Source organism: Pelobates fuscus, chromosome 11, assembly GCF_036172605.1.
Source record: "Pelobates fuscus isolate aPelFus1 chromosome 11, aPelFus1.pri, whole genome shotgun sequence".
Taxonomy (NCBI): Eukaryota; Metazoa; Chordata; class Amphibia; order Anura; family Pelobatidae; genus Pelobates; species Pelobates fuscus.
Window position 1 is genome coordinate 61,445,981 of NC_086327.1, and position 25,808 is coordinate 61,471,788.

Genomic DNA, 25,808 nt, shown 5'->3' on the forward strand with positions numbered 1-25,808 from the left:
GAGGGCACCTGTGTGTTTATCTATGATTTATCACCTGTGCATGTAACTATTAAGCACCTATTGTCATGACTTAACACCTTTGTTTGTCTGTGTGAGTGCCTATTAGTGACAATCTATGTGTATTTAGGAGTGAGCATAGGAGTTAGCACCTGCATCGCCCAGTGTGTCAAATCGTCTCTTTGTCTGAAGCAGTGTGCATCTATTTTTAATTCTAGTTGTAACTACATATAATTTGTACCAACAGCTGCAGCTATATATTATTTGTTACCAACATGAAAACATTACATTTGAAATACGTCCTTACCAACAAGTCAATCTTTTTCACTAGTTTGTCAATGCGGTTATGAATACTGGTAAATTCATGGTCCATAGATCGAATAGCATGAGCTGCCTTCTTCAGCCAATCAAAATGTTTCTGATACAAGAAAAGGTCAGTGCTAAGCTTTGTGAGACCAGATGGAACCTGGAATGAGATGGAAGGGTATATATAACAATCAGACATACTGTATCAAACACCAGTTCCAGCAGGACAACAATTAATATATTTTTTTTTCTCAAAAAGATGTGACAAAAAGATGTGACAAAATTGATAAATAAAAAAGGTCAAATGCTCTGTTTATAGGTATTTGTAATGAGCCTAAAGGCATTACTAGCAGTATAAAGTACTGAAAATGACAACAGAATGTAAAACAAATATCTGCATTTGAGTATTATGCCCACATACAATGCAGTCAAATTAAAGGTAATTTAGTAAAGGTATGTAAAAGGTACTATTTAGAGTTGAGCGGACACCTGGATGTTCGGGTCCGGCGGGTTCAGCTGAACTTTGAAAAAAAGTCCGGGTTCAGGCTCGAACTTAATCCGAACTTGACCCCGAACCCAAACCCCATTGAAGTCAATGGGGTCCTGAACTTTTGGGCACAAAAATGCCTCTAAAAAAAGTCCTGGAAGGGGCTGGAGGGCTGCAAAAGTAAAATGGGGGTAAGAGTAGGACAAGTGCCCTGCAAACAAATGTGGAAAGGGAAATCACTTAAAATAACATACAAATTTAAAATACAGCTGAGCCATAAAATAGCACTAGATGGAATCTTTGATTTTAGCTTTGGAAGAACATAAATCAAAATCTAAAGCATGGCTGTCAGGAGGATCACCAGAATTATCCATTCGAGAGAGGGTTGGAGTGCAGGGTATTCTCTTTCATTGTTCAAACTGAGCTCAACTCCTGATGCATGGAGAAAAGGCCTTCACAAGCCTCTGCTATTGTGTACATAGTTTATACTAAGTGAACCATAGGTTGAGGAGGCGGTGACCGTGGCGGTGTAGGTGGAAGCGGCGGTGGAGGAGGAGGAGGAGGAGGTAGCCAACACTGTTTTATATATCAAAAAAGTAATGACAAATAAACCGTGCTGTATAGGCGCTCAAACTGTAGTTAGTGAAGAACCTGATTCCACTAAGCAGCTCGACACACGTGAAGGTACCTCAAAACCTTAACACATTAACATGCAAAAAAGTGGGGTGATGAAAGTGGGGCAGAAAGGTCACAACAAACAAGACCCAGTGGAGCGCTAATAAAATGACTTGACTCACCCTTATATAAAGGGATATGAAATATATAAAAATCTAAAGAGAACAAAATATAATGGAGACGATGGTGTAGTATATATGGACTTGGTGTTCTTAGAGAGAAGAGTTGTAAATATAACAAACTCACATGGTTCAGAGCCTGAGAGGGATAGGCTCAAATCATAAACGCAGAGGTATTTTAAAGCAAATACCAGGCTTCTTCAGTAGCTATTTACCAATCCTCAGAGAAAGGGAAAAAGAAGGGACAATGGACCAAAGTCCTGGTGTATTATCCTTAACCCAATGTAATGCCAGAACAGATACAAATGCTTGCTCACCTTTAAGAGAGCCAATCCAGACTGGGCTCTCAGTGTGATGGGTAATGTGCCTTTAAGAGGGCACTACTCTTCTTTATATGCAGGAAAATAGATGCAGGTCGTAGGCTCATATGGAGAATAAAAAACGTATTTATTATAAAACACTTACATAAAATGTAAATAAAAAGTCCCATAAAATAATGGTGTAGAAATGAGTCCTCGTCCGAGACGCGTTTCACCTTGTGCAAAGGCTTTTTCAATCGGTATCCTGCTTGTATGTTCCCGCCGGTTAAATACCCAGAGGGTCCTTTCCTATTGGTTCCTGTTGTCTTCCGGATTTCCAAATATGGCGAGGAGTATTGAGATCAGCTGTTGTAAATGTTCGTAATACCGGAAGTGACGTATCGCACTTGCCGCAGCGTCACTTCCGTTTTGATCGTAGCCGCCATATTTATCATTGGCAAACATCGAGCATATTCTCTTAACCTTTATATGCTCGGTATTATATGTAAAATACGAACATAGACGAAAAGAAAAAGGGGATCAGTCTAATATCTTAACTCCATGAATACATTGAAAAAATAATAAGGCAAATACAAACTAAATATAAGTAAAAAAGGGATAAGGTTGAAGATGTCAATTCATTATGTTAAACAGCAGCTTATATTAGCCGTGTAGATCAGCTTGCCCTATTAACCCTATGTATAGGGTGCTAAATACATAAATAGATATTCGACAGTATTACTGCCTTAAAGGGATACATAGCCAATTAATTGTTGGCAAAATATAAAAATAAATTACAGGCATATATCATCCATGTGGAACAACTTACCCTGTTGACCACATGTATAGAATACCTGAATTTATACATAAATCTTCGACAGTATTGTTGCCTTAAAGAGGTACACAGTCAATTAATTATTAACCACATGTATAGAATACCTACATTTATACATAAATCTTTGACAATATTGTTGCCTTAAAGAGGTACACAGTCAATTAATTATTAACAACATTTCTCTTCCTTTTAGAGTTACAGACATCGTAATTCATCATAGTGAAGACCATATGGGAAGGCCGAGATGAAAATAAAAATATATATATATATATTTTTTCCTTTTTTTTTTTTCTCTCTTTCCCCTTTTATAAAAAATGACAAAGTTCAAAATCATAATTAAGACCTCTAGGGTGTAGAGTGTCTAGTTCAAAAATCCATTTCATCTCAGCCTTACCCATTTTCCTCACCAGATCATCACCTCTCCAGTCTGTAAAAACTTTCTGAATGCCCATGAATTGCATACCTTTTGGATCACTATTATGTGTGTTTTTGAAATGAAGTGATACATTGTGTTTTGCAAATCCATTTTTTACATTTCTGACGTGTTCCTGTATCCTCACCTGTAGAGGGCGTATAGTTCGCCCAATATATAAGAGGCCACATGGGCATGTCAGCATGTAAATTACTTTCTTAGTGTGACAAGTAATGATGTCCTTTATTTTGTAACTCTTGTTGGAACTATTGGGATCTGCAAATTCCCTAATTACTCTTTTGTGATTGCTGGTATGTCTGCAGGCCCCACAAACCCCACATCCATAAAAACCTTTGGACTCATTAAAGGGGTTTGAAGCTTCTTTGGCTCTGTTCGAATTATTATTGGAGAGACTGTTTCTTAAGTTGGATACTCCCCTATAGATAATTTTAGGTTGTTCCGGCAGAAGAATGTTTAATATCTCGTCATTTTTAAGGATGGGCCAATGTTTACGAATTGCTTTTTTAACTTGTTTGCTCTTTGTGTTAAAGTCGCAGATAGAGGCCAATTCGTTATCCACAGAGGTGGTTGGTTTCACTTTATATTTTAAAAGAGATTCTCTCTCTCTAAGACTTATCTCATCATAAGCGTTATCGAGTAGCTGTTTATCATAACCCTTATCTGAGAAATCCGTCATAATTTTTGTGCTTGTATGTGAAACATGGCAATATCAGTGCAATTGCGTCTTATTCTGAGAAGTTGCGCCTTTGGTGTGTTAAGGAGCCAGGGTGAGTAATGGCAACTATTGCCTTCGATGTAACTGTTTACATCGACCTTTTTAAAAAAGGTACTGGTCTTGATGGTATAATAAAAATGTTGAGATCAAGAAATTCAACAGAGTTTTTGCTACTGTTTCTAGTGAGTTTAATACCCAATCATTATTTTCAATATATGAAAAAAAGAGATCAAGGGATTCACTGCTACCCTTCCAAACAAAAAAGATATCGTCTATATAGCGATGGTAGGACACCAGGCTTGCACCCCATCTACAATCGCCAAAAACAAATAGATGTTCCCAGTATGACATGAACAAATTGGCGTAGCTGGGTGCAAACCTGGTGCCCATCGATGTTCCGCAAATTTGCAAGTAGAATGTCTCATTAAACCAAAAGTAATTGTTGTGAAGGATCCAGTTTATTCCCTCCAAAATGAAATCAATCTGGGACTGTGGGAAAAGTTTGGATCTCTCAAGGAAAAATTTAGTTGCTTCACATCCTTTGGTATGTTGTATGATAGTGTACAGGGAATGGACGTCGGCTGTAACTAGCCAGCATTCATCGTCCCATACAATATCTTTAAGGACCTAAAGAACATTAATAGTGTCTTTCAGATAACCTTTACTGTTCTTCACTATGGGCTGTAGGCATTGATCGATGTATTGAGAAAGCCTGCTTGATATGGATCCAATTCCCGAAAACCGGGATCCTGGGATAATGGATGTTCAGAAACTCTGATTCTTTTTTATTAAGGATACCCTCTAACTTGCCTTGGTCTATCAGTCTGGTGTAGCTAACCTTAATTTCACTAGTGGGATCTTTATTTAAAACAGTGTATGTTGTAATGTCCCCAAGTAATCTATTGGATTCTGCAATATAATCACTTTTCTCGATAAGGACAATGCCCCCCCCCCCCCCCCCCCCTTATGACCAATGTGTTGACGTTTTTGAATCCCTATAGACTATCTTTCTCTTGAAAGGTCAGATTGTATTTATTTTTCCCAATGGGTTTGATGCGTTTAATGTCCTTCATGACCATTTTCTCAAATGTTGACATCTCTTCTTCTAGGGATCTCCTCCTCTTTCCTAGTAGGGAACATTTGTATCTCTCCCTCCTGAAGTTCCCAAAAATCCTCCTGTCTTGGTGAGTGGTCTAGATGTGAAAATCTGTTATGTGAAAGAACATTATCTTCCACTTTTCTCTTAGGTCTATTTAAATGTGATTGATGTTTGTCAAAATATACACCCTGTTTTCTCCATCTATACTCATCTCTTTCTTTTGAATGGTCATTTCTTTTGTGGTTTGGAGAGACATAGTCTCTTCTGTTATGGCTATAAATTTCCTTTGGTTTATAGCTTGATTCATTTGTTGTTTTTATTTGAGGTTCTTTATGAATAAAAGTATTCCTATTGGGATATCTACTACCAGAAGGACCTTTGTAGATGTTCGGATGATAAGATATATTTCTGTCAGAGATATTTCTTTTAGGGTACTTTAAAAAGGACCTTTGTAGATGTTCTTTAAAGAAGGACCTTTGTAGATGTTCGGATGATAAGATATATTTCTGTCAGAGATATTTCTTTTAGGGTACTTTAAAAATAAAGTACCCTAAAAGAAATATCTCTGACAGAAATATATCTTATCATCCGAACATCTACAAAGGTCCTTCTGGTAGTAGATATTCCAATAGGAATACTTTTATTCATAAAGAACCTCAAATAAAAACAACAAATGGATCAAGCTATAAACCAAAGGAAATGTATAGTCATAACAGAAGAGACTACTTTATTTTTAAAGTACCCTAAAAGAAATATCTCTGACAGAAATATATCTTATCATCCGAACATCTACAAAGGTCCTTCTGGTAGTAGATATTCCAATAGGAATACTTTTAATTATAAAGAACCTCAAATAAAAACAATAAATAGATCAAGCTATAAACCACAGGAAATTTATAGCCATAACAGAAGAGACTATGTCTCTCCTAACCACAAAAGAAATGACCATTCAAAAGAAAGAGATGGGTATAGAAGGAGAAAACAGGGTGTATATTTTGACAAACATCAATCACATTTAAATAGACCTAAGAGAAAAGTGTAAGATAATGTTCTTTCACATAACAGATTTTCACATCTAGATCACTCACCAAGCCAGGAGGATTTTTGGGAACTTCAGGAGAGGGAGAGATACAAATGTTCCCCACTAGGAAAGAGGAGGAGATCCCTAGAAGAAGGGGAACTAGAGGAGGAGTATCTCTACAAAAGAGGAAGAAGAGACAAAAAATAATTAAAAACGGTATCTTTAACCTTACAAATAGAGTGCTCTCTAAATCACAGCAGTCAATACTTGAGAAGGGCCTTAAGTTTGCCCCGACTAGAACATTAGACAAATTTAGCACCTATTTGGACCTAAACAGGTTTAAGAGAAAAACGTGTTTAAAAAAATTCTTCCATAAGAAACCACCACTAAGATCCACGTTAAGTGAAGTAAATGATGAATTCGTACATACGGAACTTAAAGATAAGTCCCATTTTTTCCCCAAGTTTTGCATCTCTGCTGAGATGTCAACATTTGAGAAATTGGTCATGAAGGACATTAAACGCATCAAACCCATTGGGAAAAATAAATACAATCTGACCTTTCAAGAGAAAGATAGTCTAAAGGAAATTCTAAAACGACAACACATTGGTCATTAAACCGGCCGATAAGGGGGGGTGGGGCATTGTCCTTATCGAGAAAAGTGATTATATTGCAGAATCCAATAGATTACTTGGGGACATTACAACATACACTGTTTTAAATAAAGATCCCACTAGTGAAATTAAGGTTAGCTACACCAGACTGATAGACCAAGGCAAGTTAGAGGGTATCCTTAATAAAAAAGAATCAGAGTTTCTGAACATCCATTATCCCAGGATCCCGGTTTTCTATTACTTGCCAAAGATCCATAAGCACATCACCAAGCCTCCAGGGCGTCCAATCATTTCGGGAATTGGATCCATATCAAGCAGGCTTTCTCAATACATCGATCAATGCCTACAGCCCATAGTGAAGAACTGTAAAGGTTATCTGAAGGACACTATTAATGTTCTTCAGGTCCTTAAAGATATTGTATGGGACGTTGAATGCTGGCTAGTTACAACCGACGTTCATTCCCTGTACACTATCATACAACATACCAAAGGATGTGAAGCGACTAAATTTTTCCTTGTGAGATCCGAACTTTTCCCACAGTCCCAGATTGATTTCATTTTCAAGGGAACAAACTGGATCCTTCTCAAGAATTACTTTTGGTTTAATAAGACATTCTGTTTGCAAATCTGCGGAACAGCAATGGGCACCAGGTTTGCACCCAGCTACGCCAATTTGTTCATGTCATACTGGGAACATCTATTTGTTTTTGGCGATTGTAGATGGGGTGCAAGCCTGGTGTCCTACCATCGCTATATAGACGATATTTTTTTTTGTTTGGAAGGGTAGCAGTGAATCCCTTGATCTCTTTTTTTCATATATTGAAAATAATGATTGGGGTATTAAACTCACTAGAAACAGTAGCAAAACCTCTGTTGAATTTCTTGATCTCAACATTTTTATTATACCATCAAGACCAGTACCTTTTTTAAAAAGGTCGATGTAAACAGTTACATCGAAGGCAATAGTTGCCATTACTCACCCTGGCTCCTTAACGCACCAAAGGTGCAACTTCTCAGAATAAGACGCAATTGCACTGATATTGCCATGTTTCACAAACAAGCACAAAAAATTATGACGGATTTCTCAGATAAGGGTTATGATAAACAGCTACTCGATAACGCTTATGATGAGATAAGTCTTAGAGAGAGAGAGAATCTCTTTTAAAATATAAAGTGAAACCAACCACCTCTGTGGATAACGAATTGGCCTTTATCTGCGACTTTTACACACAGAGCAAACAAGTTAAAAAAGCAATTCGTAAACATTGGCCCATCCTTAAAAATGACGAGATATTAAACATTCTTCTGCCAGAACAACCTAAAATTATCTATAGGGGAGTATCCAACTTAAGAAACAGTCTCTCCAAAAATAATTAGACCAGAGCCAAAGAAGCTTCAAACCCCTTTAATGAGTCCAAAGGTTTTTATGGATGTGGGGTTTGTGGGGCCTGCAGAAATACCAGCAATCACAAAAGAGTAATTAGGGAATTTGCAGATCTCAATAGTTCCAACAAGAGTTACAAAATAAAGGACATCATTACTTGTCACACTAAGAAAGTAATTTACATGCTGACGTGCCCATGTGGCCTCTTATATGTTGGTCGAACTATACACCCTCTACAGGTGAGGATACAGGAACACGTCAGAAATGTAAAAAATGGATTTGCAAAACACAATGTATCACTTCATTTTAAAAACACACATAATAGTGATCCAAAAGGTATGCAATTCATGGGCATTCAGAAAGTGGTTACAGACTGGAGAGGTGATGATCTGGTGAGGAAAATGGGTAAGGCTGAGATGAAATGGATTTTTGAACTAGACACTCTACACCCTAGAGGTCTTAATTGTGATTTTGAACTTTGTCATTTTTTATAAAAGGGGAAAGAGAAAGAAAAAAAAAAAGGAAAAAATATATATATATATATTTTTTTTTCATCTCGGCCTTCCCATATGGTCTTCACTATGATGAATTACGATGTCTGTAACTCTAAAAGGAAGAGAAATGTTGTTAATAATTAAATGACTGTGTACCTCTTTAAGGCAACAATATTGTCAAAGATTTATGTATAAATGTAGGTATTCTATACATGTGGTTAATAATTAATTGACTGTGTACCTCTTTAAGGCAACAATACTGTCGAAGATTTATGTATAAATTCAGGTATTCTATACATGTGGTCAACAGGGTAAGTTGTTCCACATGGATGATATATGCCTGTAATTTATTTTTATATTTTGCCAACAATTAATTGGCTATGTATCCCTTTAAGTCAGTAATACTGTCGAATATCTATTTATGTATTTAGCACCCTATACATAGGGTTAATAGGGCAAGCTGATCTACACGGCTAATATAAGCTGCTGTTTAACATAATGAATTGACATCTTCAACCTTATCCCTTTTTTACTTATATTTAGTTTGTATTTGCCTTATTATTTTATTCAATGTATTCATGGAGTTAAGATATTAGACTGATCCCCTTTTTCTTTTCTGCTATGGCGTCTACGATCAAAACGGAAGTGACGCTGAGGCAAGTGCGATACGTCACTTCCGGTATTACGAACATTTACAACAGCTGATCTCAATACTCCTCGCCATATTTGGCAATCCGGAAGACAACATGAACCAATAGGAAAGGACCCTCTGGGTATTTAACCGGCGGGAACATACAAGCAGGATACCGATTGAAAAAGCCTTTGCACAAGGTGAAACGCGTCTCGGACGAGGACTCATTTCTACACCATTATTTTATGGGACTTTTTATTTACATTTTATGTAAGTGTTTTATAATAAATACGTTTTTTATTCTCCATATGAGCCTACGACCTGCATCTATTTTCCTGCATATAAAGAAGTGTAGTGCCCTCTTAAAGGCACATTACCCATCACACTGAGAGCCCAGTCTGGATTGGCTCTCTTAAAGGTGAGCAAGCATTTGTATCTGTTCTGGCATTACATTGGGTTAAGGACAATACACCAGGACTTTGGTCCATTGTCCCTTCTTTTTCCCTTTCTCTGAGGATTGGTAAATAGCTACTGAAGAAGCCTGGTATTTGCTTTAAAATACCTCTGCGTTTATGATTTGAGCCTATCCCTCTCAGGCTCTGAACCATGTGAGTTTGTTATATTTACAACTCTTCTCTCTAAGAACACCAAGTCCATATATACTACACCATCGTCTCCATTATATTTTTTTCCCTTTAGATTTTCCTATATTCCATATCCCTTTATATAAGGGTGAGTCAAGTCATTTTATTAGCGCTCCACTGGGTCTTGTTTGTTGTGACTGTTTTATATATATATATATATATATATATATATATATATATATATATATATTTGAGGTAGCCCCCATAATATTGGGACATATAAAAAAAGAAACATTTGCGGCCTGCGGTGCATTTCTTGCAGTCCTGATGCATGGAGAAATGCTCAACTCCTGATGCATTGAGAAAAAACCTTCACAAGCCTCTGTTATTGTGTACATAGTTTACACTAAGTGACCCATAGGTTGAGGAGGCGGTGACCGTGGCGGTGTAGGTGGAAGCGGCGGTGGAGGAGGTAGCTAACACTTTTTTTTATTTTTTTTATTTCTTATTTTCTTATTTATTTATGTATTTTTTTTTTGTTGGGGTAGCCCCCAAAATATTGGGACATATAAAAAAAGAAAACAAAGAATAAGTGCACTTGAGTATAACAATGGCTGGTTGAGGCTGGTATAAATGTCTATTCTGCACAAGGTACAGACAAGTCTGGTGGGATCCATGCCTGGTTCGTTTTAAGAAACGTGAGCTTGTCCACGTTGGCTGTGGACAGGCGGCTGCGCTTGTCTGTGATAACGCCCCCTGCCATGCTAAACACACGTTCAGACAATACACTGGCTGCAGGCAGGCCAGCACCTTCAAGGCATAAAGGGCAAGCTCAGGCCACGTGCCCAATTTGGAGACCCAGAAGTTGAATCGGGCAGACCCATCAGTCAGTACGTGTAGGCGTATGCACACGTACTGTTCCACCATGTTGCTGAAATGCTGCCTTCTGCTAAGACGTTCCATATCAGATGGTTGTTGTGGTGTGCTGACAAAGCTTTTCCACATTTCGGCCATGCTAACCCTGCCTTGTAAGGTGCTGGCAGTGCCCGAGCTGCGTTGGTGACCTCTCCCTCCTCCTCTGCCTTCGCCTTCCACTGAACCCCTGGTGTCAGTTGGGAATGCCCTCAGCAGCGCGTCTACCAGCGTGCGCTTGTAGTCACGCATCTTCCGATCACACTCCAGTGAGGGAATTAAGGATGGCACGTTGTCCTTGTAACGGGGATCAAGCAGGGTGGCCACCCAGTAATCAGCACACGTTAGAATGTGGGCAACTTGGCAGTCGTTGCGCAGGAACTGCAGCATGTAGTCGCTCATGTGTGCCAGGCTGCCCAGAGGCAAGGACAAGCTGTCCTCTGTGGGAGGTGTATCATCTGTGTCCTCCGTATCCCCCCAGCCATGCTCCAGTAATGCCCACGAGCTGTGTTGGGTGCAACCCTGCTGCGAACATGGTTCCTCCTCCTCATCATCATCCTCCTCCTTATTCTCCAGAACTGTGCCCTGGCTGGACAATTGTGTACCTGGCCTATGCTGGTGCAGGAACCCACCCTCCAAGCCACTTGTGAATGACTGGCCTGAAAACCGTGGAAATGACCCCTCTTCCTCCTGTGCCACATACTCTTCCATCTTCGCCCGCAGCATTTTTTCAAGGAGACATAGAAGCGGGATAGTAAGGCTGAGAATGGCATCATCGGCACTGGCCATGTTGGTGGAGTACTTGAAACAGTGCAAAATGGCACACAGGTCTCACATGGAGGCTCACTCATTGGTGGTGAAATGGTGCTGTTCCGCAGAGTGACTGACCCGTGCCTGCTGCATCTGAAACTCCACTATTGCCTGCTGCTGCTTGCACAGTCTCTCCAGCACGTGCGAGGTGGAGTTCCACCTTGTGGGCATGTCGCATATGAGGCAGTGAGCGTGAAGGCCGAAGTTACGCTGCAGCACACTCAGGCGAGCAGCAGCAGGGTGAAAACGTCGAAAGCGCGCACAGATGGCCCACACTTTCTGCAGCAGCTCTGATATATCTGGGTAGTTTTTCAGGAATTTCTGCACCACCAAATTCAGCACATGCGCCAGGCAAGGGATGTGAGTCAAACCGGCTAGGCCCAGAGCTCCTACGAGATTTCACCCATTAGCGCACACCACCAGCCCGGGCTTGAGACTCAGACTCATCAGTCTGTTGTTCCATGCCCGTCCACAGCTCCTGCGCGGTGTGGGGTTTTTCCCCCAAACATATGAGTTTTAAAACAGCCTGCTGTCATTTCCCCCTGGCTGTGCTGAAGTTGGTGGATGAGGGGGTAGAGGAGGAGCAAGCGGAGTAGGAGGAGTAGGCGAAGCCCTGCAATCCTCGGTGGCGGAAGGACATGTGCTAAACTGCTATCCGCCTCTATATTTGCCCAGTGTGCAGTTAGGGAGATATAGCGTCCCTGCCCATGCTTACTGGTCCACATATCTGTGGTTATGTGAACCTTGCTACAGATGGAGTTGCGCAGTGCACACCTGATTTTGTCCACCAATTGGTTGTGCAGGGAAGGGATGGCTCGCCTGGAAAAGTAGTGGCGGCTGGGAACCATGTACTGTGGGATAGGCACCGCCATCAGGTTTTTAAAACTGTCCGTCTCCACCAGACGGAATGACAGCATTTCAAAGGCCACGAATTTTAAAATGCTTGCATTCAGGGCAATGGATCGTGGGTGGGTAGGGGCGTACTTCCTTTTTCTCTCCAGTGTTTGGGAGATGGACAGCTGAATGCTTTCATGGGACAGTGTGGAGATGCTTGGGGACGGTGGCGGATGTGGCGGCGTTGCTGCCACATCCTCTGTTTGCTGGGTGGCAGGTGCCACTGTCACCCCAGAGGTGGAGGAAGAGGCCGAGACAGCAGCAGAAGAGGAAGCAAGAGGAGCCTGAGACCTTTCTTGGTTTCTGATGTGCTTACTCCACTGCAGCTCGTGCTTTGCATGTAGATGCCTGGTCATGCAGGTTGTGCTCAGGTTTAGCACGTTTATGCCTCGCTTCAGGCTCTGATTGCACAGCGTGCAAACCACTCGTGTCTTGGCAGTAACAGGCATACCGTCTAGGGGACAACCGCTCCGATTTTTCACCCTGCTCCCTCTTTTGCTGTGCTGTGCCTCTGTGCGACCACCGCCTCTTCCTCCAAACTGCACACGTCACTCTCATGACCTTCATTCCATGTGGGGTCTAGGACCTCATCATCCTCCACATCATCTTCCACCCACTCCTCAACCCTGCCCTCCTTGCTGGTCTGCACACTGAAGAAAGCCACAGTAGTTGGCACCTGTGTTTCGTCATCATCAGAGACGTGCTGCGGTGGTCCTTGAATGTCCACATCCTGACACATAAGTGGTTGTGCATCAGTGCACTCAATCTCTTCCACTTCTGGGGCAGGGCTAGGTGGATGGCCCATGGAAACCCTGCCAGAAGAGTCATCAAAAAGTATAGGAGACTGCTGCATGACTTGTGGCTCAGACTCCTTTGCTGATTTACAAGGGGGTGAGGTGAAAGACAGATGGCCATGGGCTGCAGGTGCAAACTCTGAGCTTTCAGCAGGGGCCGGGTGGGAGACAATGTGCAGGAACTGGAGGCACTGTCAGCCATCCAATCTACTATCGCCTGTACTTGTTCTGGCCATTCGTAGAGCGGCATTCGGGCCTACCAAATAACGCTGAAGGTTCTGTTGCCTACTCTCACCTGAGGAAGGTGTTTCACTTGTGCGTGTAGCTGGCACAGATCGACCACGTCCTCTCCTTGCAACAGGAGCTCCACCAACACCAGCAGCACCATGACGAAGGCCACGTCACTTATTTGACGCTCTCCTCATTCTGTGCGTTCACCGACCAAACTAACAGATGATTTATGTCAGGAGACAATGTAACCGCCAATAGTCAACAATTTTTTTATTTATTTTTTGTTTATTGGACTGCAAGAAATGCACCATAGGCCGCAAATGTACTATTTATCAGTTTAGCACCAAATCAATAAGAATGTTTACAATTGCGCTGTAAGCGCACTATTTGATGCTTCTATTTGACTCTCAGATATGAAGAGCACGCCCAAAATTTACTATTTAGCAGTTTAGCACCAAAACAATTAGAATGTTTACAACTGCGCTGTAAGCGCACTATTTGACGCTTCTTTTTGACTCTCAGATATGAAGTGCAGGCCGCAAATGTACTATTTAGCAGTTTGGCACCAAAACAATTAGAATGTTTACAATTGTGCTGTAACCGCAGTATTTGACGCTTCTATTTGACTCTCAGATATGAAGTGCACCCCGGAAATGTACTATTTAGCAGATTAGCACCCAGAATATAAGAATGTTTACAATTGCACTGTAAGCGCATTATTTGACGCTTCTATTTGACTCTCAGATATGAAGTGCAGGCTGCAAATGTACTATTTAGAAAGTTTAGCACCAAAACAATATGAATGTTTACAATTGCTCTGTAAGCGCACTATAAGACGCTTCTATTTGACTCTCAGATATGAAGTGCAGGCCACAAATGTACTATTTAGCAGTTTAGCACCAAAACAATTAGAATGTTTACAATTGCGCTGTAACCGCAGTATTTGACGCTTCTATTTGACTCTCAGATATGAAGAGCACGCCCCAAATGTACTATTTAGCAGTTTAGCACCCAAAAATTTAGACTTTTTAAAACTCTGATGTAACCACAGTATTTAACGCTTATATTTAATTGACTTTTAAAAACTATGATGTAACCGCAGTATTTGACGCTTCTATTTGACTCTCAGATATGAAGTGCACCCCACTAATGTACTAGTTTGCAGAATTCTTTCCTAAGCTGTCCCTCACAGATGCAGCATCCTCTCCCTACACTAATAAGACCTCATGTGTGTGCGGCGCTACGCGACTCCATTTTATATTTAGAGGCTGGGTCACATGCTGCACTGGCCAATCACAGCCATGCCATTAGTAAGGTCGGGGTCCAAAAAACAATGTGCGGTACGAACCTGAAATTTACAGTCCGGGTTCCCTCAACTCTAGAACTATTGCAAGTGTTTTCAATCACGCAAGGCCAATGTAATGGTAACAGTACAATATGAAAGCCCATTCACTCCTCTCCCATCCTGTAGGAAAGGTAAAACCCAGTGGTTTCCAAACTTTTTAGGTTCAAGGTGCCCTTAATATTTCAGTATTTTTCCAAGGTACCCCAAGTCAAAATTTCTAGGTTGCATATCTCTACAGCACTACGGAATTTACAGGGTTGGTGTTTAAAGTGGTGCTTGTATACATTTATTTTGTTTTAATAAAGGGGTGTGTTTGTATGTAATGGTTTGCGTTTGATTGCAGGGGTGTGTTTAAATGTAATGTTCACTTTTAAATGTGTATGTACATTTGTGTGAAGTATTTGTGTTTGAGTGAAGGGGTGTGTTTGTATATATTTTATTGAGTTTGAATGCAGGGGTGTGTTTGTATGTAATATTTGTGTTAGATTCCAGGAGGGTACTTGTATGTTGTGCTGGTGTTTGACTGCTTGGAGGTATGCACATACACTACCACATACATGCATACATACATACTTACAAAGATATTCATGCACATTAACACACAGATGCATATAAATACACTGACACATACACACAAATTCATATAGACACCGACACATACACACATATAGGTACACACCGATACACACCAACATATACACACATTCACCCTGACACACACAAACATTAATACATGCCCACATCATGACACAGATACACACACTGACATAAAAACGCACACCCTGACACACAGATGCACATACACAGATGTGTGCGCACATGCTGACACACACACACACACACACTCACAAACACCGTGACACACACACATTCCTACTCACTCACACACATACACCCTGACACACAAACACACTCATACCCACACTCATACATACACACATACTCACACTCAAACTCATACACACACTGATACACATACACACTCATACACATACACACACTCATGCACACACACTTATACACACACTCATGCACACACACACACACACACCCATACACACATTCATGCACACACACTCACATACATACACACACTCACATAAAAGTTATTTATTTTATATCTCAAGCCACCCTCCTGTTAGCTTACCTTATGTGTCATTAAAAAAGGAAAACCCTGACACACATATGCACATACACAGATGTGTGCGCACACACAGACACAGAACACACTGACATATATATACATACAGATGCACACCCTGACACACACACACACACACACACACTCACAAACACTGTGACACACACACAGACATTCATACTCACTCACACACATACACTCACAAACACCCTGACACACACACACACTCATACTCACACTCATACACATACACATACGCATTCATTCACACACACACACACACACACACTCATGCACACACACATTCATGCACACAAACTCACACACATACACACACTCACATGAAAGTGATTTTTTTTGTATATCTCCAGCCACCCTCCTGTTAGTTTACCTTATGTGCCAGGAGGGTGGCTTGTAGTCTTGCTGCTGTGGGAGTGAGGGGTCTGGAGTTCTTCATGCTCCTCTCCCCTCACGCTGCAGCTGCTTGCAGGATGCTGGGAGGAAGTGACAGGCTTTCACTTCCTTTCAGTCGTCTGACATTACAGGGGCCCTGTTGCGGTCTTAAAAGACCACGGCACTCGACCGGATCCCTGTTGAGTAGTAATGTTTCCCCGGTGCTATAATCATAGCACTGGGCAGGGGAGGGCTGGCAGCCTCAGGCCTGGGGGGCAAATCCAGTCAAGTGGCCCATTGCACCACCAAATCCGCTCACCATCCATGCCCACCTTTTCCTGGTTTTATAACGGATATTGATGTTATGCTAATCAGTAGCTCTTTGCCATACCCACTCCTTCATGGCTCTGACTTTCAATGTTGTCAGAGCGCAGGCTGAGAATCTCTGAGCCTGTGCTCTGACTCACTAACTGAGCACTGGAACCACAAAGGAAATTATATAATCTGACTGCACCTACTGCTGGTATGCACCAGGGGACCACCAGGGAATCATTTAAATTGAATATGCTGGTGTCCCCAACTTGCGAGTTGTTTTGGCCACCTGCTTCCTCGCCCGGCCGATGTATTGCTGCATAGTATGCACCTGCCATCTGGGACAAGCAGGTGCCTACTTTGCCTTGCTATGGAGGCTGGCCACCTTCTGGGCTCCCTGGACCCCGTGACAGGCCATCAGCCTGCTCCGCGCGGCGCCCCCCACCTCCTGGCAGGGCCGCCATCAGGGGGTGACAACCATAACGGTTGTCACGGGCCCAGCGGCCCTGGGGGGCCCGGCCGCCCGGGCCCCACGTGTAGCGCATGCTGATGGGGCCCATCGGGTGGCCCACTCACTTAGGGCCACCCCATGGGCCCTGTATCTTCAGGGGCCCGGTCAGCGCTGCGGCCGTGCAATAGCGCGACCGGGCCCCTTAAAAAAAAATCCCAACCGCAAAGTACTGCTGGGAAGAAGTGGCCGTCACTTCCTCCCAGCTCCCTCCCCTCCCCTCAGCACCGCGCAGGAGGCAAGAAGGACAGGCCTGCAGCCCGCAGGAGCCACGCCGACTCCCATCAGCCACAGCCTTCCACCTGCAAAAAAAGGTAATAAAAATTAGCTGTATTTGTGTATGTATGTCTGTGTGTATGTCAGAATGTCTGTGTGTATGTTAGAATGTCTGTGTGTATGTTAGAATGTCTGTGTGTATGTTAGAATGTCTGTGTGTATGTTAGAATGTCTGTATGTATGTTAGAATGTCTGTATATATGTTAGAATGTCTGTGTGTATGTTAGAATGTCTGTATGTATGTTAGAATGTCTGTGTGTATGTTAGAATGTCTGTGTGTATGTTAGAATGTCTGTGTGTATGTTAGAATGTCTGTATGTATGTTAGAATGTCTGTATGTATGTTAGAATGTCTGTATGTATGTTAGAATGTCTGTGTGTATGTTAGAATGTCTGTATGTATGTTAGAATGTCTGTGTGTATGTTAGAATGTCTGTACGTATGTCAGTGTGTATGTTAGAATGTCTGTATGTATGTTAGAATGTCTGTGTGTATGTTAGGATGTCTGTTAGAATGTCTTATGTATGTTAGAATGTCTGTATGTATGTTAGAATGTCTGTGTGTATGTTAGAATGTCTGTACGTATGTCAGTATGTCTGTGTGTATGTTAGTATGTCTGTGTGTATGTTAGTATGTCTGTGTGTATGTTAGTATGTCTGTGTGTATGTCAGAATGTCTGTATGTATGTTAGAATGTCTGTGTGTATGTTAGAATGTCTGTGTGTATGTTAGAATGTCTGTATGTATGTTAGAATGTCTGTATGTATGTTAGAATGTCTGTACGTATGTCAGAATGTCTGTACGTATGTCAGAATGTCTGTGTGTATGCCAGAATGTCTGTATGTATGTCAGTAAGTCTGTGTGTATGTCAGAATGTCTGTGTGTATGTCAGAATGTCTGTGTGTATGTCAGTATGTCTGTACGTATGTCAGTATGTTTGTACGTATGTCAGTATGTATGTAAGAATGTCTGTATGTCAGTATGTCTGTACGTATGTCAGTATGTCTGTGTGTATGTCAGAATGTCTGTACGTATGTCTGTGTGTATGTTAGTATGTCTGTATGTATGTCAGAATGTCTGTGTGTATGTCAGAATGTCTGTGACTGTCTGTGTGTGTATGTCAGTATGTCAGTATGTCTATATGTATGTATGCCAGTATGAATTAATGTATGTCTGTGTGTCTGTATGTGATGTCGGTGTATGTGTGTGTAAGTCCTCATGCATGTGTGTCTGTATGTATGTATGTTAGTATGTGTCTATCTGTCACTATGTATGCCTGTGTGTCTGTATATGTGTGTATGTCTCAGTATGTGTGTGTCAGTACGTATGCCTATATGCGTGTATTTCTGTTTCAGTATGTGTGTCTGTTAGTATGTATTTTTGTGTGTGTGTGTGTCTGTGTCCTTTTGTATCAGTGTGTGTTTTTGTGTCTGTGTGTATTCCTGTGGGCGGGATTTGGAGGCGGACCCTGTGGGCGGGATTGGAGGCGGGCCCCAGGGGGCCCAGACCCTGAGCTGAGTTAGGGGCCCCAAAATTTCTGGTGGCGGCCCTGCCTCCTGGTGCCTGTGCGTGGTGCACACCACCCAGGATCGGCCCTGCAGTGGCCGTTTTTCAAATTATTTAGGGTGGCCTGGGGGGCAATTGCCTCCCTGCCCCCCGGCCCAGCCCGCCCCTGGCACTGGGGAAACATTCCGTGGCAATCCTGTGTGCATGTCATGGTGGGCGGCACACAGTTTGGGAACTGCTGGTATAACCCACTGAGACTTCATTCACTGTTTGGCAGGAGAGGATAGCTAACATTTTCTGCGCAGTTGCAGACATTAAAGGGTACCTGTCATGGTCATGGTCGTGCCTCCTAGCAGAAAAGATTGTTACAGGCTGGTAATCATTCAGAGTATAAATAGGCTTTATAGACTAATTTTCATTTTGCAAAGTAACTGAAAGTAAAACCATTTACATATGAACTTGGCAGTGAAAGAGTTAGCTAGCTTGTAAAATTATTAAGTGGATGAATTATTATTTTAAAACAAGTGCTAATATATTCAAGATCTTCTCATATTGTTTTTCTGTAAACATGAACTACCATGTAAACATAGTAGTTCATGTGTTGTGATTCTATTAACTCTGCTGGGCTAAACCATGCCTGCTGAGCCATGCAGTACAGTGCCAGTTCATTGGCTGAAAGCATTAGCTGATCGCTATGAGATGGACTGATGGAGGTGGCTGGTGCCCAGCAGACCCCTGTTAGTTACCAAACAATTTGACTTCTTGCATTGGGAGCAGGCCAGGGCACTCCTGGCACCATAAACACTACACTGCACTGTTCTGTAAAATTGGCTCTTTTACTTAGTGTAATTTTTTTCAGTTTAACCCCTTAAGGACCAAACTTCTGGAATAAAAGGGAATCATGACATGTCAGACATGCCATGTGTCCTTAAGGGGTTAAATCTTTATGCAATGCTGGGCTAGAGACAATATTTTTTAAATGTTGCATATTTTGTGGATCCTGCTATCACCACATTGATCAAATTCATTTTCGTAAAAACATTGCACATGGAATATTTTCAACTAACATGTTCAGGGACTGTTAAACATTAGTTTCATATAATATGTAAATATCAGCTTTTAAATACTCTTTGATGAGTGGCCAATTCCCAAGAGACTGGAGTGTGGAACACTTTTATTGCATTAGAAATTGCTTAAGTAAATTGGGATTTACTCCCATGCTTCCAGTGTGCTTATGGAAATTAAACCAAAACAGTGCTACATTCATTTGGTGTAAATGAGAAAACTGCTGGCAGATAAAGGGTTACTTTGTTTTGAGGCCCAAGGAGAGACTGAGTCAACCACATGGAAATTCTTAAAACACAGGGCCCTCATTTTAACATTTCTGAGACAAAAATGGGAATAAAATATGCTAGTAATAGCGTAAGTAAAAGAGAAGCTATATAGAAACATTTACGATGAACTGTTTTAATAAATTCATAGCTTAATTATCCAGTTATGAATGTTAAATAGCAGAGTGAAATAGAAAAGCAAGACTGGAGTGTGTGCAAGGGCAAGCAATTTGTTTTCAATCACTTTTTTATTTTCTGTATTAGATCTATTAAAGTTAATGTAATAAGTGCTATATGAAAGACTTAATTATCGAAAGAAAATATTACATTTTATGGAGCATTTATCCATTATGTTTAATATTTCCCATTGCCCCTACCATCTCATTTTCCTTACATAATGTATAGTGACTTTATTTTGAATAATTTGTACTAGATTATGTACTGGATTAAATAACAACCAAAACATTAACTTCATGACATGCACTTTACTCAGGAAAGCTCAGGGTTTAGCAGGGTGCTTACTAACATTCATGACCCTGAGGAGCCAGGCAAGGCCTAGGCAGAACAGGAGCATGTGAGTGTGACGGAAGTGTATACAGAGGAATGTGGAAAATTGGTCTTGGGATGTGGGTGGAGTAGTAAGGGGTAGATGGGTGGGCTAGTATAAATATGTTGCCATCTTACAGGATTGCAGCCTTCTTAATAATCAGTTGGTAACTTTATCCTGCCCTACCTTTCTTATTTATTTAATGTTTTTCTGTCTGTGTGTTTTGTCTGTCACAGCTTGGTTGGCCAGCGGGCATTGTTGACGCCCAGCAGGCTTGTGGATGCCCAGCGGCTTTGTGGACGCCCAGCGGGCATGTGGCGGTATATGGCCCTTGTCAACCGGAGGTTGGACCAGCGGTCCGTGGAAAGTGGATGGGTAAGGCTGTCCCTCCCCTAACCTCAGGTACAGTTATGGATAAGGGATGTGTCCACTGAGCCAATAAGCGGCTAGTGGTTAGCATTACGAAATGGAAGGCCCAAGAAAAGTCCTTGAGCTGGTTGGAACGAGGGGGGAGGAGCAGCTGCCCTAAGTTATGTTTGGTTGGCAAGGTGGTACTATGTGACGTATCTATTTATTGAGTAATTATGTATATAGTGTTTTATGTTATAAAGTTGAAGTTTAATGAATTATATAGTTATATTTGAATAAAGCTGTGGCCTATTTTAATCCAAAGAAAGTATGTTTGTGGTTCATTTGGGAAATAAGAGGTGGGGTGGTTTATCAACGGTGAAGGTTTATACCCATACACAGTTACCCTCTATCTATGCACATGAGCTCTGTTGTGCATGTAGTTAATAGGATTATCTCTTAGCATATAGCAAATGGGAAAATGGGAGATTTGTAGACTTGCGCAGTTATGTATGTTTTGCTATGCTTTTTTAAAGGAACCCTTCAAGCACCATAACCACTACAGCTTGTAAGTAGTCATACTGTTTTAGAAAGGTTAGGCTTCTTACATGGGGTTCCGCAGAATACTGCTCTCTGCCTCCAGTACTTCCAACAGAGAATCAGAAGTTCCTAATTACAAACTTCTGTTAGCACTCAAGAGCTAAATTCGGTAGTGCAAAACGTAGCTCATTGACTGACAGTGATCAGCTGATGTTCTCAGCCAATACGCAAAGCTCTGCACTGCAGGGCTTAGGTCAGGAGAGCTAATGGAAGGTCCTTCTTAGGAACATCCCACTCTCCAACATCGAGGTGGATTGCCGTGCCTTTTGAACCCCAATGGTTCAATAGGGTGTGTTGGGAGAGTGTCAGGGCATTCCTGACTACAGTGAGCTGTTGTGGCTATTGTGCCTGGAGTGTTCCTTTAATAAATACATCAAAGTAATTTACAACTATTTTTGAAACTGTTTAAAAAATAACATTTAATAGGCATTTCCTTTACTAAATAAAGAGATCAAAAGTGTTACACTACTTATAATAACCCTTTGCTGTCGACATTTTATATAGAAAACACAGCAGTTGAATATTTACAATATTGTCATTCACTACAATAACACAGTGTGTGTCAGCATAAGGCCTGCCAGGTGTGTTACTACTTACATTTGAAGCCTTGCATGTATATGTCATTCATATAATAATCTTTCTAAAGTCAGACATGAACTAATTTTATGTAACAATACTCCAAATAACTTGTTTTGGTTTTCAAAGGAAATACGATTTCTTGATTATACAGATATGGCACATGGTGTCAGCATAGTACACTGTCTTAGTTTGTTTTATTCTTGCATGTTGAGCCTAGTTTACGTGTTTTATTTTACATCTTTTGGGCATATATTGTTTTGACTATCGTGCTGTTCATTTCAATGTTGTATTTACATGTGGTTAATCTCTGTCAGTGATGATTATGAGCTGGGGAAAATAGTCTCATGACAACAACTCCTCTGCATATTCAGTTGAACAGGGCTTAAAAATTGTAGGAGGTATTTTTAAGCAATGAGTTCCTGAGGTCAAACAACATGCAGGAAGACTTATGTTTGGAAGTTGTTTCCAAAACTTTGCAGCTGTTGATTACATCAAGTCCCCTTAACGTAACACTTAATGCAACACATCCAAAACGAAATCAAGTGTCCCTTGGAATTTGAAATATATCAGTGATATAACATGGCTATGGTGGTGCATTATTATCTCCAGTGACACAGCTTAAAGGACCACTATAGTCACCCAGACCACTTCAGCTCAATGAAGTGGTCTGGGTGCCAGGTGCCCCAGGTTTTAACCCTTCAGATGTAAACATAGCAGTTTCAGAGAAACACACTCACTTTTTTTTTTTTTAATTCAACCCCATACTTACCTTTGGGAATGCTGGGGGGTTCTCCCTTTCCCTGGGGTCCAGTGGCTGCTGGGCGGGCGGCGCTGGCGAGGGAGCACTTTCCCCTGAGCTCTCTGCTCAGCTCCCTTGTGCGCTGCATCACTCTGCGCCGCGCGAGGGAGCTGAGCAGAGAGCTCAGGGATCAGTGCTCCCTCGCCAGCACCGCCCGCCCAGCAGCCCGCCCGGATTTTTAGTTATCTGCAAGGCTAACAAGACATTTGCCCTGGGCATTTGGGGGCGGCTTTTTTTGGAAAATGCCGCCCAAGGCAAATGCCTTGTTTGCCTCGCGGCTAATATGTCCCTAGCTGGGGTAGTGGCAAAAATTAAAGGCGAAATTGGAGTGTCAGGCCACTAATTAAGTTAAGAGAGTAATAGATTGGTTTGAGAAGTGACAGTTACTCTAGGAGGCCATAAGCTACTATAGGAGCTCTATAGGGTCAGGAACACAAACATATATTTCTGACCCTATAGTGTTAAAACCACCATCTAGCCCCCCTGGCCCTCTCTTGCCTCCCTAAATATAGTAAAATCTTACTTGTATTCAAGCCTGAAGCTGCTGAGTCTGCCCCTGTCTGCCTCTAAATAGCAAGCTGTCTGATTACATAATCAGAAGCGTTGTTCTGAGCAATGCTTCCCCATAGGATTGGCTGAGACTGTGAAGGAGGCAGATCAGGGGCAGAGCCAGCACAAGTCAAAAACAGCCCTGGCCAACCAGCATCTCCTCATAGAGATGAATTGAATCAATGAATCTCTATGAGGAAAGTTCAGTGTCTGTATACAGAGGGTGGAGATACTGATATGTTGGGATGCCCACTAGGCAAGACTGAGATAGGAAGCAGCTCCAGCAGCCATCTGAGGAGTGGTCAGTTAAGTTATCCCTTGGCTGTAATGTAAACACTGCATTTTCTCTGAAAAGACAGTGTTTACAGCAAAAAACCTGAAGGGTATGATTCTACTCACCAGAACAAATGCAATAAGCTGTAGTTGTTCTGATGTCTATAGTGTCCCTTTAAGGACTTGTTATAGGATTGAAGACTAGGGGATAGTCTGATGGGAGAAGGAATTCCATAGGAATTGAGCGCCAAACTCATATATTACTAAAGTGCATATGTTACTAAACTGGAAATCTGTTATAACCTTTTGCATCAGAGAAATCTACCTATAATGTTAAGTTAGAAAAAGAAATTGGAAAGAGAAAAAATCAGCGCTAGATTGCCACACAAGAAAATAATAGTAAGGCTGCAATCCTTAAAGGGGAGTCCCCTATAATCCCCTAATGATAAGAAATGATGCAAAATAGAACAAAAAAAGGTTGCGCCTAAAATATACAGTAAAACATATAAGAGTGTATATAATAAATAATATAAAATAATACAATTTAATATTAAATATTAAATGAAATATAAATGGGTAATTGGCAATAGTTCAGAGCACTTATCATAAGTCCATAATGGTAGATGCCGTGTATAAGAACAGGGATCCTGAGGCGTAAAATGGGGTGTGTCTTCACAAAGGTGTCCTTGAAATCCAGTGAAGTAATATGTGAAGAAAAAAACAAGAGGAACTCCAATGGCACAGTATATAGATGAATAAAATGGTAAATAAAATAAAAGTAGTCTTACTCACACTTTTCAGAGCTAGAACCTAGCTCTGATATAACGCACGTGAAGTGGAATAATCCCCACTCAAGGATATGCGGAGTAATATTGATTGGCGAGTATCTGGCTCAGATTCAACGTCCAAGTTGGTATTATTCGACCCAGGGAGATAAAATAAAGTATATAGTGCTCTCTGTATAGTAATTAAAAGGTATAAAAAGAGAATAAATATACTACTCACAGTATATAGAGCAGGCTTGTACTGCTCAATGTAGGCGCTTGGGTGGTATCATCCCCACCTAAGGATTCTTTAGGCTTCTCGTCAGGTAGATAGTATATGAATAGTCCGGTGAAAAAGAAATCAAAATGGCTATAAAATGTTTTATGCCAAAGTATTTTCTTTATTGTAAAGTAATAAAATTAATATCTACTAATCTGCTATAGAAAAAGAAATTGCAGGAAATGTAGGCCCAATTACAAGGGTTTCAGGGGTGCCTGTGCATGTGTAGCCTGGGTTCAGAGGCAGCCCTCTAATTAGGCGGTTTAGGCTGCCGCCTAAGGCCTCGCGCTGGCTGGGGCCTCGCGGCCGCCTAAACCGCCTGTTGGCAGAGTGTGTCAGGTCCTCGGTCAGTGACCGAGGACCTGACACCAGGAGGGGGCCCGGCGGGTTGCCCGGTATGCCGCCGGGTGCGAGGCCCCTCCTGGCTGCCCGGCCACCGCAGACACCGGTCTGCAGCTCCGCAGTCAGCAGAGCTGCAGACCATGTGTCTCGCGAGAACCGGCCAATCAGAGCGTTGCCGCGGGTTACCACGGCAACCCTCTGACATCTCGCGAGATTACATGGTCTGCAGCTCTGTGGAGCTGCAGACCGGAAGGCAGCAATGGCCACCAGACCACCAGGGAGCCCACACTGGACCACCAGGGAAGGGTGACCACCAGGAAAGGTAGGCTCTCACCCCCCTCAGCCTTACCCTCAGCCTCACCAACCACACCACCCTCAGCCTCACTACCCCTCAGCCTCACTACCCCCCACCCTCAGCCTCACCAACCCCCACCACCCTCAGCCTCACCAACCCCCACCACCCTCAGCCTCACCAACCCCACCACCCTCAGCCTCTACTTACCCCACCACCCTCAGCCTTTACTAACCCCACCACCCTCAGCCTCACTACCCCACCACCCTCAGCCTTACTAACCCTACCAGC

General features: G+C 41.9%; 1 protein-coding gene across 1 annotated transcript in view; it reads right to left on the minus strand.

Annotated features, from left to right (window-relative positions):
- IL11 (interleukin 11) overlaps window positions 1-25,808 on the minus strand; it is a 63,250-nt gene that overhangs the window by 20,341 nt on the left and 17,101 nt on the right. The window contains exon 4 of the mRNA XM_063435565.1: window positions 305-463. Within this exon, the coding sequence (XP_063291635.1) occupies window positions 305-463 (159 nt within the window). The remainder of the gene's footprint in view (window positions 1-304; window positions 464-25,808) is intronic.